Consider the following 15386-nt stretch of genomic DNA (forward strand, 5'->3'; position numbering starts at 1 on the left):
GTAAACATAACCTCTGTTCACAGGGAACATGTCAAAGTACAGTTGTACAGCAATTAAACCCAAATTGAATAAAATCGTTTACGCTGGTAAATGGTAAATGTGCCTAAAGTAAGACTGCTTCTCAAATCCAGGTTTAACGTAAAACTGGAGCCAAATATGGGCCTACTCCATCTGGACTGTGCAAACAAAAACAAAAAAGTGCAAAAAATATATGCTGCTTCAGCCCATTAATATACCAGTGGAATTTGGTGTGTTGGTTGATATCCATTATTTTATTATTTAGCCTATATCGGCTGATACTGATAATGTGCAGATAATGTCAATCCTTTCTTATTCTTCTGACACACCAAAAGAAATAAATGTGATGTAGGGATGGTACCGAATTCAGTACCCTTACAGGTACAGACTGAATTCTGTCTGTAGTACCGAGTACTTATTCACGCAAAGTCAAAAGGTACCATGTTTAGGTACCTAAACGTATCCTTGTGACAGTGAGAGAGTGAAAGAATAGGCAGTTTTTCCTACTGGACATGAACACAGCATTGCAAGGTTATATATTAAATAATACATCTGTAAAATTGAAAACTTGTAGAATTTACTATTAAAATATTAGTATTAATTGTCACATAAACACACAAAAGTACCAAAAGTTGGTACCATGGAGTACCAATACTGATTGCCAGGTTCGCCATAACAAATGTGAAAGGTACCCATTCCTAACAGAACAATCGTCACATCTTTTAACACTGCTGCTATCACCACCTCCACCCATGGTCTGAGTTTTTATGCAGCTAACAGGTAACCTCTGAGTGCTCTCACCTACTCCACTGCCTTTGGGAGGTTTGCTGGACAGGATCCAGTATCAAAATATCTGTGCTGTTTGGCCTGACAATTTAGCATGCTAACCAGAACTAAAATCATAGCCCCATTGTTAACCAACATGTTGCTAACATAAGTAATAATAATAATAGATAAAAAAATAGACGAGGGTAGAATTACCCATCTACCAACAGTCAACCAGCTGTTACAAAGAAAAGTTAAAAAACTGAACCATTGACTGTATGCCACATGGACGGCTCACCTATATGCCCCAATCTGGGAGATGAAGCCAAAATACTGACTCAATGAGCGGTGACATATTGCACTGTGTGTTAATCCTTTGTTCTCGCCATTAGCTGTCTGTTAGGTTGTCTGTGGGTAAATATTCATTCACTTAATCTTATATTAACAACTTTCGTGTTGTTCTCTGCATGTTTTCTCTCACCCTCATTTACAGTTTCGGCCAAGAATTTTCATTTTGGCCATTTCAAGTTTTTTAATCATCAAAAACTAGGGATGCACGATATTATCGGCACAATATCTGTATCGGCTGATAAAAGCTTAAAAACACGTTTATCGGTATCGGCAGATATGAAAATTTTTGCCGATAGGCACAGCCGATAAGGTGCTATTCAGTTAGGATTATTATTATTTTCCATCTGAAAAATAAGCTCCTTAAATAAAATGTAGCACTTCATTTATTTGCACTGCAGAGCTCTGTGTCTGTCACCAGGTTGTTACAGTAGCTCTAAAATAATCAAATGCAACTTGGTTATGTTTAAAAATGCATTGTACATTTAAAGTTCATGTGATTTAAAGAAATTATTTTCCTGTATTTCAATACTGAATGTCTTGAGTTTGAAAAAATAATACATTTCTTATTTATGGTAAAATCAAATTTGTCTTGTTTTATGTGTGTTTCTTAAACAAATGAGACGGTCACAATAAGAGTAACATATAAATTCCAAGACATGATAGACTTAGCTCTCTTTACAGTGAAAAAAACAAACTTGTGATTATCGGTATCGGTATCGGTATCGGTATCGGCCTAAAGGGGTTTCAATATATCGGCATATCGGATATCGGCAAAAATCCAATATCGTGCATCCCTATCAAAAACCTGTCTGTCCTCAGCGTTATAAGAGCTAATGGCTCTAACAGAATCCATGTTTGGGAAAAAAAAAAGTTTGATATCCTTTTGAAATTTCTAGTTTTACCCATGCTTTATGTGTTGTAATGGAAAAGAAGGGGCCTCAAAAACTATACACTAGCCAGCCACAAGCTGTTCTTCCCAGGCTATATTCACAACCTGCATTCTGGCTAGTGTTCATGACACCTGTGAGCGTCAGTAAAAAGAATACTTCATTGTTGGAAGACAGGGCAAGTTGAACAAAAATGTTTGGGAAGATTTTAAATTTTAAATTAGATTTTAAATGAAAGATAAGTGAACAAGCCTCAATTGCTAGAACAGACCATTATGAAGACAGACTAATTCTAACTAGTAGACAATTCCTTGATTCCTTCATGGGGAGCCCACACTGTAGCAGCCAGCAGGATCCCCTGGCTGTCTTCTTTTCTGCTCTGCCATGTTGCTGTTGAGGTTGCAGAAGTATTCTCCAGAGAAATGGAGGTCCTGGATCTATGAAAGTTGGCCCCCATGTGAGGATGATGTGATGTGAGGGAGGATAGCTTCAGGCTAATTAGGCTTGCTCTGCCGTGGTCAGCCTGAGTGAACACAGCGCTGCGGACAGCCCGTGGTCAGCTGGACCTCTCCTAGCCTTTCACCGACCACACAGACGTGATTGCAAACACATAAACACTTTGATTCAGCCGTGGGCACAAACTGCTTTCCTTCTGCCATGTTGAATTAGCTGTCAGTTCTGTGCCAGTTTCATGGACGAGGATTTAGTGGAGCCGTAGACAAAAATATACTGGATTCAATAGAAAAGACTTAGAAACTGTCATTAGAGAGAATAATTCTTAGCTATGACTGTGTCCATGAAGTCAGCCCATTCATTTTTATAATTAGAAAAGAAGTGGGTGCAGGGGAAAAGAAGAGAAAGAAGCAGGGAAAGCAGACGGGAAACGGTTGCACTGAAGACAGAAAGTCTAAAGAATTGATGAAGCCAAACCAGTCGATCCAGTTCAGGTTTGAGCCACCACTGACCGGCCTTTAAAGAGCCAAACGCCTCCGAAAACCTGGGTTTGCTCTCTCTCTGATGAACTGCAGTTGTCAGACAGCCAGTGGGATTACTGCTAAGATTTTTGTATGGTTCTGGTTGCTGTGATTTGGTTTCTGAGTCATCAGCAAGTCACTTTGATTGGCTACAGAGGAGGCTATATGAGGCTGAAATTAATGAGGGAGACTCTGGTTTTCATAAAATCAGGTTAGATTTTAAGGCATCAGAGAGCTACAGAAGTATTTCTCAATCAAAATGATATCAAGCTTCATTCTGCTCCCCCTCTCTTGAAATATTGTTTTTTTTAATTCTGTCATTGTCCTTTCTTTCTTCCTTTCTTTGGTCTGTCTCTCACTTACCATGCTTTTGCCTTTCTTTTTTTCAGTTTCCTTTTCCTTGTGTGTGTATTTTTGATCTCTGCCAAACAGACCCTTTCTTTGGACAGCTGCTCTGGATTTTTAGGAGAATTCTGATTCTCCAAACTGTTTAGCTGCATCATTCAAATGAAACTGGCAGTGAAGGCACCACATCGGCATCATTTCAAAGACACACATACGGCTCCGCGTTGTGGCTGGGAACAGAGTCTTGATGCTGTGATATGGAGAATAAGAAGACACAGAGAGTGTTTTCTATACGAGCCTCTGACTGTCTGTGGCTTTTTTCTGATTCGACTCTTGAGTCTCTCCCTTTGGCTTCTCCTGGTTGAAAAACTTTTCCACTTTGCCGCATATTCACTCACTCAGTTTTGGACACTCATCTCTTCAAAAAAGTACCTTGATGAATCAGTCCCTCTTCCCTCTAATCACTTTAATTGCTATCAAAAAAAAGTCAATCCTTTAACCTCAGCTCTTATTTGAGTCTTTTCCTGAGCTCTACACACTCATTTTGGCTTCACAGTGAGTTTGTACCTGCGGGCTCTGGCCCTTGAACTCCTGATAATTGGTTGCTTGCGATGATGCATGCAGTAATCAACAGATCTGACGTTAATCTATTGCCTTGTACAATCGTTCTGCTTCTTATGTACGGCCTGAAATATTAAGCTGAATGCAAGAGTATTAAAACCTTCATCTCTTTGTTTTTCCCACCTGCAGCTCTGCAAACACACACACACAGCATCTTACACTCTGAAATCCCCTCTACATCATCTTTGCATGCTCTTTCTATTCATCCATCATCCTATTTGGTCTCATTTTCACCCCCACAGTAAATTTCCCCTTCACACTCCCTTTTTTCTCTTCCCACCTGTTTTTGCATCTCTTGAATCTCTTTGCACCCACACAGTGTTTGCTCTTTGCCTCCCTTTATCTTTTCACCTCTTTTTCTCTTTTTATCTGTTTGACTTTCTCTTTTATCTGGGATGAAAGAAATGCAAGAAAGGCTGTATTGTCTTAAACACTCAAGTGAAGAAAGCAGTGTACCTTTTATTCTAACATTACGATCAAAAGTCAGAGTTAAAAAAATGAAATAAATAACTCAGCTACAGAATTCTCCCTTATCATAAGTTTGTGACTGGAGCAGAAAATGTTCCTCCCTCTCTGACGATGTCCTGCCGTTCTTCAGATGATTGCTTAAATCCAAAAGCTGCTGTCTGAGTGTCTGTATCTGTCCCCGTTCCTCCTCCCACAGTGATCTCCCTCTCCCCGTCCTCTCGCGCCCTGCTCCTCGTGTGTTGCTGTACAGGAGCAGCTAAGAGCATGCGTCTCAGCAGGTTGGCATAACATTAGAGAGGGCATGCTATTTGATATGGCGGTAATCTTCTGTTAAATCCCCCTAGAGTGAAACACAGCCGCCTGCAGCTTTGCAACGATTCCAAAAATGGTTTTCTTTCTTCCTCTTTTTATTTATTTCTCTCTCCACGAGTATACCCACTTGCTAAGATCAGCTTGCATATGTGTGTGAGTGTGTATGTGTGTGTGTGTGTGTGTGGGGCATGTATGGGTGTGGAATTAGCGAGACTTAATGTCACTGTCCCGGGTTAAGGCGCTGGTTAAGCTAAGCTGCCTGGCATTGGTTTCAAACAGAATAATGTGATTTAATGTTGTGCAGACACTGAGGGCAGCTGTGTGTCATCCATGTAATAATGTGCGGTTGGTAAAACTCAGAGGTGGCTGATAATTCTCTTGGCTGAGCTGATGGTTTCCTCTCCATGTAGATTACTTTGAAAAAGTAACTTTTAAGCTTCTCCCCCTTCTGGATCTCTGATAAAGCTGCTTCTTATGCTTGTCTTCATGTTTATTCTGTATAAATTGTTCAGCACCAACAGTGCCATCCCCAGATATGTGAGCTGCCCATGCCATGGCACTAAAGCGTCCTCACGCCGTCGTGGGTGCCAGCTTTTGAACCATGTGCTGAGGACAAGCTCTTTACTTTAGTGTGGAGGGGTCAGCGTCCATGATTTCCAAAATGAATGCCAGACTACGGATGGAGCGGTTTATGAAAAAAACAGAACTGTTCAGTTTTCCTCACTCAGTTCAGGGCACGTGTGCTTCATTCAGTTTGGGTTTTTTCTTATTTCTTCATTTTCCTACTCAGTTTGACGCGAGTACGTAGCTCCGGTCATACAAATGCACAACTCGAGGCGAAGGAGTACAGCAGGACACTTTGTGGGGAAGTGTGTGTGTTGTGTACATGACGAGCAGAGAAGACAGAGTTGGAGGATGTACCTGTGGTGTTGTGTCGTTCTGCTGTCTGAAAACACTTTAGATTCAGTATGAGCTTTGATGACGGCGGTAAGAAAGTGGAGGATAAAACCACAACTGAGTGTTGCCAACTTAGGGACTTTGTCACTACATTTAATGACTTTTCAGACCCCTCTGGCAAGAATTTTCAAGACGACAATTCTTATGACTTTTCTGGAGATTGAGAATCTGAGGTTAAACCGTGTTTTGATCTCCTCAATGGTCAGCGTGTGTTAGTCCCTCCACTATCCAAAACACAGACGGTCCTCCTCACTCACTGCAGTCTCCTCTAAAGCCCGACCGATATGGGATTTTTGGGGCCCATGCCGATACCGATACTGGGGGCAAAAAAAACACGATATCCGGTATATCGACCAATATCTGATATATCGACTGATATCCGATATATGGGCTGATATATATAATAAATTCATTGATGTACACAGGATATATACTGTATATAAACACAAACTATTATAACACCCATATGATTTAAGACAGAGACAGAACACTATTAAATCAAAGAAGTCAATCTTTAAACATAGTAAGTGAAAAAAAGGCAAACTGTAAACACACAATGAGCAACTTAGGCGACGTTAAAACGCCGTATTATAGTCTTCCATTAGATAATGGTGGATGTGTGAAATAACAGTACCATTTATCTCTGTTTATCTCTCAAAAAAGCAACTAACTCAATATTAAAACGCCATTCTTGAGTCTTACATTAGATAATGGTGGACGGTGAGGGCGGGCACTCGGGCAGTGTGCAGCCCAACACACAGGAGCAGGAGCCACAGAATCTCAGTGGAGCAAAAATTTCTATAATCGGCTATATTTTGGCTGATGTTGATTAATCGGTGACAGGCATGATCGGCCCGATTAATTGGCCCGACCGATCAAGTCTCCTCCTGCTGCTCCAGATCAGACAACTCAGTGAATCTAAAAACCTCATTTCCCTGTATGGAGGTTTGATTTTCTTCCCTTTCTTCTGACTTCACTGACAGATGGGCACTCTGTAACTGTCTGCGAAGGAGCTAGAGACTTGCCTCTTTATACAAACTTGAACAAAGCTTTGTTGAGTTCAGCCTTACCAATATGCCCCCTGCCCAATGTTGGCTCCAAATCTCTGTATCAGAGACAAGTGGGTGACATTACAGAGACTACGTCCATAAATTATACAGTCCACGGGAACGGCACAGCATTGTAGACTAGATCTTTAGATTTGAACACATTAAAACCGGCTTCAAACAAAATCACAGAATGATAACCAAATGAGCAATGATTCAACCACAGAACGGCACTGTGACCTTTTATTTATGTGTTATTCACTCTATACTGAGCCCACTGCTCCTGCCGTCTCTCTGCTGTGCTACGCTATAAACACAGGTCCTGTGTGCCAGGGTACACTCGTGGCACTGGCACTCCAGGCGAAGCGCTCCCTGTGTGAATTGGGCTTAATGAAGTGAGGGCGTGAATGGGAATGTAAAAAATCACTGCAGCATTGATGTTGGCTGCCACGTCACTGTCAGGGTCTGATGACATTTTCTTCTTCATGTATCAGCCTCCAAACACTGCTGTATCTCATATCACCTGTCAGTTTGTTACATTAAAGTGATACTCCAGGATGGAACAAGTTGGGTCCTATCACAAGGTTTAGGGCAGAAATTACCCCTACAGCAGTGTTTTTGTGCAGCAGAAGCCCAGGGCGCACGCACTAAAGACCCCCTTCCTGCTCGTCTGCCGGTTTCCTCTGCACTCAGATGGGGCCATATTTTACTCGACCAAAAACACATAAATGGACTCCCACCGAAGAAATCTGATATCGGTCTGCATTCACGCTTTATTTAGAGAATTTTCAGGGCGTTACTTTCACACAAAAACACTGCTAAATAAGGCTCTAGTTCTCATTGTGTCTCTTCGTCCTGGCAGACTACCTGCGTTTGTTTACATCTGGCACGTGGCGCGTGCGGACTGATACACTAAGGGGCGAGCGCCTTTGGCCAGCTGTGGCTCTGCAGCGGAGGTAGCGCCGTTTCACGACACGATGAGAACTAGAGCGTATTTAGCTGTGTTTTTGTGTGAAAGTAACGCGCTGAAAATTCTCTGAATAAAGCGTGAATGCAGACCGATATCAGAGTTTTGGTGGGAGTCCGTTTATTTGTGTTTTTGGTCAAGTAAAATATGGCCCCGTCTGAGTGCAGAGGAAACCGGCAGGGAGGGGGTGTTTGGTGCGAGCGCTTTGGGCTTCTGCTGCACAAAAACACTGCTGTAGGGGTAATTTCTGCCCTAAACCTTGTGATAGGACCCAACTTGTTTCATCCTGGAGTATCACTTTAATGTGTAATGCCTTCTGATGCCAGCTCATCTGGATTTCTTTTTGGATAATGATATAAGTAGGGGCGGCGTCATGGGTGGGCCCAACAGTCCGAAGTCCACCCACTTTCTGGCCAACCTCAAACTTTTCTTTGAAAAAATCCTTTTTTTAAAAAGGAAAATTGTAAAATTTGGTAACCTTCTCACTCGCTCATGTGTTGTTGTTATTAGATGCCCTGTCTTTATAAAATGAGCCAAGTTTTATAACCTGTTGGTAAAAAAGTTGTGACTCAGTCAGCCTCATGTTATACCCGTAGGACTAGAGAATGATTTTGGGTAAGACTGTAGATTTTTGTCTTTTGTTTAACTGTGGTTGATGTTGCTGCTCTTACAGCCTATAATACTTAGAAAGTTGAGGCGGCACATCCCATTGAAGTGTTGAAGCACTACTGTTTGGCCAATATAATGAGAGCCATTGCTGTCTGATGCACTAAAATCTTAGCAATTATCAAAGGATAAAAAAAAAAACGAATCTGCTTTTGTAATTTAAGGACCACACAAAATTGGAATCCTGGCTCTGTCCCTAGATATAACCACAGTTAGTCCTCATAAGTTTGTGTAAATCACCACTCATATGATGTGTAATAATAAAAAAACAAATAATATTTGCTGCATGTAGAGTTGTATACATCATAAAGTGATTGAACTGTGTCAGTGTTTGTTTTCTGCTAACATGTACCTGTGGTTTGCTTTCAGAAATACAAGGAGTTTGAGCGAGCAGTGCGAGTGGAAGAGATTGACGGGCTGCGGCTGGTGAAGAGGCTGGCAGAGGACATGGAGGAGATGTTTCACAAGAAAGCCCAGGCAATGAAGGTACCTATTTAAACTTCCATCTTTACTACCGTCACATAAACAACAGCCTTCCCTTTAAACTCACACCAAAACAGTAAAATACAAAGAAACTCTTACAGAAAACCCTGAAATAATAAAGGATAGACAGATTTACAAATCAGTTTGTGGTAGGTTCTACAAATGAAAAAAAGAACAGAATGAGCCTCTCCCAGGAAAGTATTTATTTCTGACCACTTTGCTGACCAGATTAGATGTCTGAAGATGTGCGGTGGTGTTACATTACAACAAACACATCCTCAGTTCGCTGTGTGCTTGATGGAGATATGTGTGGTAAAAGGTTGTAGGTGTGGTCACAGACGGGGAGGCTGTAGTATCTGTTTTATCAATCTGCAAAAACCAAATATCAGATTATACCATACAAACTCACTTCAAGACCAAAATTGAGCAGGCATGTTTATCAGGGTTGATCTAACCCGATCTGTGAATGCAATACCCACAAATCCAAAGAGTCATCATATCCAGTGAAAACGTCTACTTGTACTCAAGACTGAGGAAATAACATGTGGTAGGGGTGAGTATTGGCAAGAAAGGTCACGATATGATATGGATCAGGATACCCGGGTCACAATAAAATAAGATCGCAATATCACAATATTGTGATATGTTGCGATATTCTACACAGTTAACTATTTGATTGGAAATAACTTTTCTGTTTCATTGTGGTTGAAATGATTAAAGTCAGATGTAGTGTTTTATACAAACACTTAACTTGAAAACATAAAGTGCATCGAGTTTGTCACTGAAATTACTGTGAGATTTAACTAATGTTGCAAAGAAATCGTTGGGCAAAAGACGTGGTCAGTTGATGAAACTGACAAATGTCACTTGGTGTCAACAATGTTACTCATAAATAAAATAATATTGCGCAAAACATGGCTATGTTTATTAGTTTATCAGTTTAACAGTCTGGTACACTGTAAATTAAACTTCAAATGATTTTAGACTAACTGACCCAAGAAAAGAGAGAAAGCATTGATTATTACAGCATCAAAAATCACATTATCAAGTTTAGGAATAAAATGTTTTGAATATACTTTGAGATTGTATTTATAATACGGTTTATGGGCAACATACAGCGAAGTATCTCTTGGGCGCCATCTACTGCTGTGTAGGTGCAGAAGTCGTATTGTACTTCAAACTTACCTAAAATATATGTTTGTATTTTAACAAAAATATTGATATTAGGTGGTGCTGGGCAAGTTAACGCGTTATTTTCGCGTTAACCTGTCAATCTATTAAAGCCGTTAAATATTTTATCGCACATTAGTGCATGTTGCTCACATGCTTTTATTTTGTAAATGTCTGTTGCTGACCGCGGTGAAACCGGAAGTGAAATTGGCGGAAAAACACGATGAGTAACCAAAACAAGCATGGAGAAGAGGGACAACACGGAAATTAAAGGCCCTCGCCGCTTAGTGTATCAGTCCGCGCGCACGGCGTGCCAGATATAAACAGGTGCAGGTAGTCTGCCAGGACAAAGAGACACGATAAGAACTAGAGCCTTATTCAGCGGTGTTTTTGTGTGAAAGTAACACGCTGAAAATTCTCTAAATAAAGCTTGAATGCAGACTGATATCAGAGTTTTTCGGTGGGAGTCCGTTTATTCGTGTTTTTGGTCAAGTAAAATATGGCCCCGTCTGAGTGCAGAGGAAACCAGCAGAGGAGCAGGGAGGGGTGTTTGGTGTGAGGGCCCTGGGCTTCTGCTGCACAAAAAACACTGCTGTAGGGGTAATGTCTGCCCTAAACCTTGTGATAGGACCCAACTTGTTCCATCCCGGAGTATCACTTTAAAGTGTGACAGTGGCAATAAGCTTTAATTTTGTATTTACATTTTTTAAATTTGATTTGCACTAAATATGTGATTTAACTATTACTGTTTAACAAGTACTGATTTAGTGTTTGCATGACAGATGTTATGGCATTTTCACAATGCGATTAATTATGATTAATCAGGGAAATCATACGATTAAATACAATTAAAAGTTTTAATCGTTGCCAAGCCCTAATATTAAGCATTGAAATGTTATTATTTTATCACAGGTCAAAGTACAGGGGATATTGCCATATGGATATTTGTATCCTGCTCCCTTTTGAAGAGGCAAAGCTAGAGGTACCAAAAAGTGGTGGATGGTTTTCTGTCCTTTTAAAATCCTGCTTTCTTCAGCTGCTTACTCCCACAGCTCCATTCAGCAAAGTGACCGGCTGCTGTTGTGTATAGTATGAACACTTATGACTCCATAACTGTGGGGTCATGCCTGTGAGGCCATGAATGTGTGTGTGTGTTGTCAGTGTTGTAACAGGTGCAGTTCAGGATGGCTCCGCCATGCTCTGCCTCTCTGGCTGCAGCTCTAGCTCCAGGTGATAGATCCTATCAGGACAACATGGTGCTGTTAACAGAAATTGGATTTCTCTCTGAGAGTCTGGTCCAGGGATACAAGCTGAAAGGAAAGCAAGAGAGAGAAAGAGAGGTGCACAGACAGTGACAAACCACTTCTGTGCAAGAGCATTACTTTTGCATATGTTGTTACACTTTTGCATGATACCTTTACTTGGTTGGATTGTATGAGCGTGCCCACTCTGGAGGGTTATATTCACTTTGAAAGCTTTTACACATGCACAACACAGGAAGAAGCAGTTTAGTATGCGATGTTTACATGGCTCATCTGTTGATGTTGTCATCAGTTTGGTTGTTCTTGGTCATTGAGATTAGATTAATTGGAGTCACATTTCGTGTGTGTGTGTGTTGGTGTGTGTTAAACCCCTGGAGGGTCTAACTCACTTAGCTAGTATCTTCCTCTGAGCAGCTTGATGCCTGGTGATTATTGATCTTTAGGGGTTTGTGTGCCCGTGTGTTGCTGTTATGTGTGTGGAGTACAGGTGATAGGGGTGTATTGGGAGGCACACAGGCCACCTGGCTGATGGAGTTTTGGATGAAAGCCTTTATGGAAAGCAGAGGACGGGAAAATAAAAGCCTCCTGCACACATCCACCAAGAATTCAACCCTGGGCAGTTGCCAGCACTTCACTGCCACCTTTCTCATTTTCAACACTGACAGTCTGGCTTTGTGATAAATTGTTAGTTTTAAACATACAATGGCAGCTTCCATGAGCTTGTTCCCCTCTCCTTCTCCATCTCTCTTTGCTTTTAATACCTAAACTCTCATCCGTCTCCTTACTCTGCTGTCCCGCTGCCTTTCCTATCATCCTTGCTCCTTTGTCTGTCTGTCCCCTCTCCCCTCCTCCTCCGCCTCTTCCCATCTTTCTGCCTTTTGCCAAAGTATACGCGGCGCTTGAGCGATTCAATTTCCGTGCAGACGCCCTCCCCTGTCCGTCAGTGCGGTTTTATCTCCTCGTCTCCACGTTGATTCTCCCTCTTTATCGCTCGCCACACCTGCAGGGAGACACGGGCTCTGCTGCTGTTAAAGGGTGCACCTGTACATATAAATATGTGTAGACCCGCTGATGTAATCCTTTTAGGCGCGTTTGACTGAGAGAAGGTTTGCGCTGTCATTTTGACAGCAATTTGGAAAGAGGATGATGATAATGTATGAAAACATGCTTAATTCATGGGATTCAAGCTTTGGCCTGTTTGGTGTGAGTTGTTTTTGCATGTTTTAGAGTTTTTTTGTGTGTTATTATGTTTACAGGTGGTGTTTGATTGAGTTCACAGCTGTATCTACTCTCCCTCATCATCGTCACATTATACAAATTTATTTTTCTGGCTGAGCCAACTTGTCTGACAGAAAATGAAACTTTTGGCTGGAGTTATTTTTCTTTCCAGCTGCTTCAGCTAATTGAATTGCAACTTCAATAATGCAGATAAGGTTGGAAAACAATGTTTAATATTAACTAGTGCAAAGGACAGTGTGGTGTGTGTGTGTGTGTGTGTGTGTGTATTTGGGTGTCCTTCTGATGTGTATTTTTCTGCTTATTCCCAGACTAAGTAAGCCTCTTAGTTTGTCGCCGGTGTTTTAATTGCTATTATTTTCATCAGCATCTAAGATAATGGGCTACAATAATCGTCTAGCAGCTCCTTCTCTTCCCTATTTCCTTTCCTCTTTTTTCCTTTCCTTTCCTCTGCTCACCTCCTATCTCTCTTGAAGAAAGTTTTGTCCGCTGGCTTGCTGACAAAATGGTGGCAACAGCCGTCGGTTAAAGAAACAGTGTGTTCGTGTTGTTATCAAAGTTGAAAGGCGTGGAGCTATTGTAATGCCCTCTTTGAAGTCAAGCACGGCTGTGTTTCATGTGACAAATGCACTTCAAAGCAGAGTGGATGCCTTGCTGCTAGGGCTGTTTCTCCTGTAATGGCATTCGGTGTCTGCATGCTCTGTACCTGCTGATATCATTTACCTGTGGCAGCTATGCCTCTGTAGCCCCAACATGATTACCAGTGTAGTGCAGGCAGGAAGTCTGCATGAGTGTATGTTCAAAATAAAAGGCGCACACAGCACTTGATGTCGAATGCCTCTGCAAGCAAAACCTCTTATGATCTTTAATTTTCATTTGTTTGAATGCAGAGAGAATATTAAACAGAGAGCTCTTCAGTGTTGTGGCACATCTCACCTGCTGAAGAGGATTCAAATTAAGATAAAACGATTGTGTTTGTGTATGTGTGTGTATGTGTGTGTATGTGTGTGTGTGGGGGGTCATTACTGTAGTTAATAAAATGATAACTTTGCAGTCTGTAAATTCTGAGCACATTCAGAAAAAGCATGAAAATGTCTGGCTGAGGGAGAAATGTCAGTGTACACATTTTAACCCCAGTTTTGGCCAAAGTAATATGCCCCCCTCAAAAAAAAGAAATTGAAACCACACAGACAGCGCACAGTTCAGAATCAGAATATTCACTTGTTCTATTATTAAATGAGTAATATTTTAACTACAAGAGTTACAACTGTCTCAGTTAGTCAGTAAGTTGAGGTCGTACAGTTAATGTTATTTTGGCAGATAAAATGTTCATGTTATTGTTGATTCTCAGGAGGTGGATATTTTGATATTTTGTGCAGAGGCAAACTTAAGAAAATAAGTTGAAAGGAACAAATGAACAGGAACAATTTACATGCTGTGCCGCTACTTCTGGTACTTCAAGTTTAACAAAAAAAATTTTTTTTTTAGTTTCTAGTTTTTAGTTAGTGTTTTCTTGCAAAGGAAAAGTTAATGTGCAGCAGCAGGGACAAGGGGGCATGCATATAATTTTACCTTCAAAAAGGGGGCGCTGCAAAAAAAAAAAAAAAATAGGTACAGATTCACGTAAAATCAAACAATATCATGTTTAGGTACCTAAACACATCCTTGTGAGTATAAGGGAGTGGAAGAGTAGACAACTTTCCATACTGAACATGAACACAGCATTACAAGATAATATACTGGAGGTCCTTGACTTCTGTGGTTCTTGACCTACCTCGTTTCGACTTTACTACACCAGTTAATATATGTATGTAAGAAAATAGAGAAAGGTTTCGAAGTTACGCTGCTCTGTTTGGCGCGGAGTGTGTATGAATACACAGTTACGCAGTGCTACGCGGTCATCAGCATCCTCCACTGTGTCTCGAGTCGCGTCATAGTGTAGATTGTCTATTACGTTATATATTTATTTCACTTGAGCTGAAATGTCTATTTTAATTGTCTCTACTGTTTTCCTGTGAATATGAAGTATAATACATGTATTTAGATAGTTATTTAGAGGCTTAGGGGTATTTAGGGTTAAAATCTGGCTTATGGGGAATTTGGGGTTATGACGCGTCGTAGGAACGGAACTCATTCTTAACTTGTTTGTAACTCGAGGACCACCTGTATTGACAAATAAATATGTTAAAGTGAAAACTTTGAAATTTTATGATTAAACAAATTATTATCTTTTAAATACAAAAACACACACAAAAGTACCAAAGTTAGTATTGTTGAGTATTGATACTGATTGCCAGGCACTGGACATCGGTACTGTATTGTTTCAGATGTGAAAGGTACCCATCCCTAGGAACCACAGACCTAATCTGTTGTTAGTTTGACCAGAGGTTAAGTGAGTCAGCATTTGGAATATGATGACTTCCACCAATGAGTTTCATAAATACCTCTTCAGAAACCAATGGTTGATGTTGCTGTGACTACATCTGTGCCTACATTGGCCTGATGTTTTCCCGTTTTTATGACTTTGAGGGCACTTTTCACTGTATGATTAGTTCCATCGTTTTTTCTATTAGTGATGTTTTTTCTTATAATGTGATATTTTATCTTATTATGTGATATTTCATCTGTCATTTTTTACCTTTCTTCTGCAATGAAAGCGTAACTGTCCAATCCAAGAGTCTCTTTATTACAGTTGCATGTCTGTTACTTCTGACGAGGAATACAACGGTGGTCCCCCGTCCTCCTGTCTTAACTGACACTACCGCACAGTCACGCTGAGCTCACAGCTCTGCTCCCCTCATTCCCCTCATTTCACTGGCTGTCCTCGGTCTCAGCTCATTGCCACTTCAGTGTGTGTC

The 15386-nt window shown here is 40.9% G+C and overlaps 1 protein-coding gene across 2 annotated transcripts in view; it reads left to right on the plus strand.

Annotated features, from left to right (window-relative positions):
• Positions 1-15386, plus strand: part of cacna2d3a (calcium channel, voltage-dependent, alpha 2/delta subunit 3a) — a 159149-nt gene that overhangs the window by 25197 nt on the left and 118566 nt on the right. For both annotated transcript variants that reach the window (XM_074680877.1, XM_074680879.1), the window contains exon 3: positions 8747-8863. In XM_074680877.1, the coding sequence (XP_074536978.1) occupies positions 8747-8863 (117 nt within the window). The remainder of the gene's footprint in view (positions 1-8746; positions 8864-15386) is intronic.

The sequence above is a fragment of the Halichoeres trimaculatus genome, unplaced genomic scaffold (assembly GCF_033239565.1).
Source record: "Halichoeres trimaculatus isolate MK-OKI-2021-1 unplaced genomic scaffold, fHalTri1.1 fHalTri1_scaffold_11, whole genome shotgun sequence".
Lineage (NCBI taxonomy): Eukaryota > Metazoa > Chordata > Actinopteri > Labriformes > Labridae > Halichoeres > Halichoeres trimaculatus.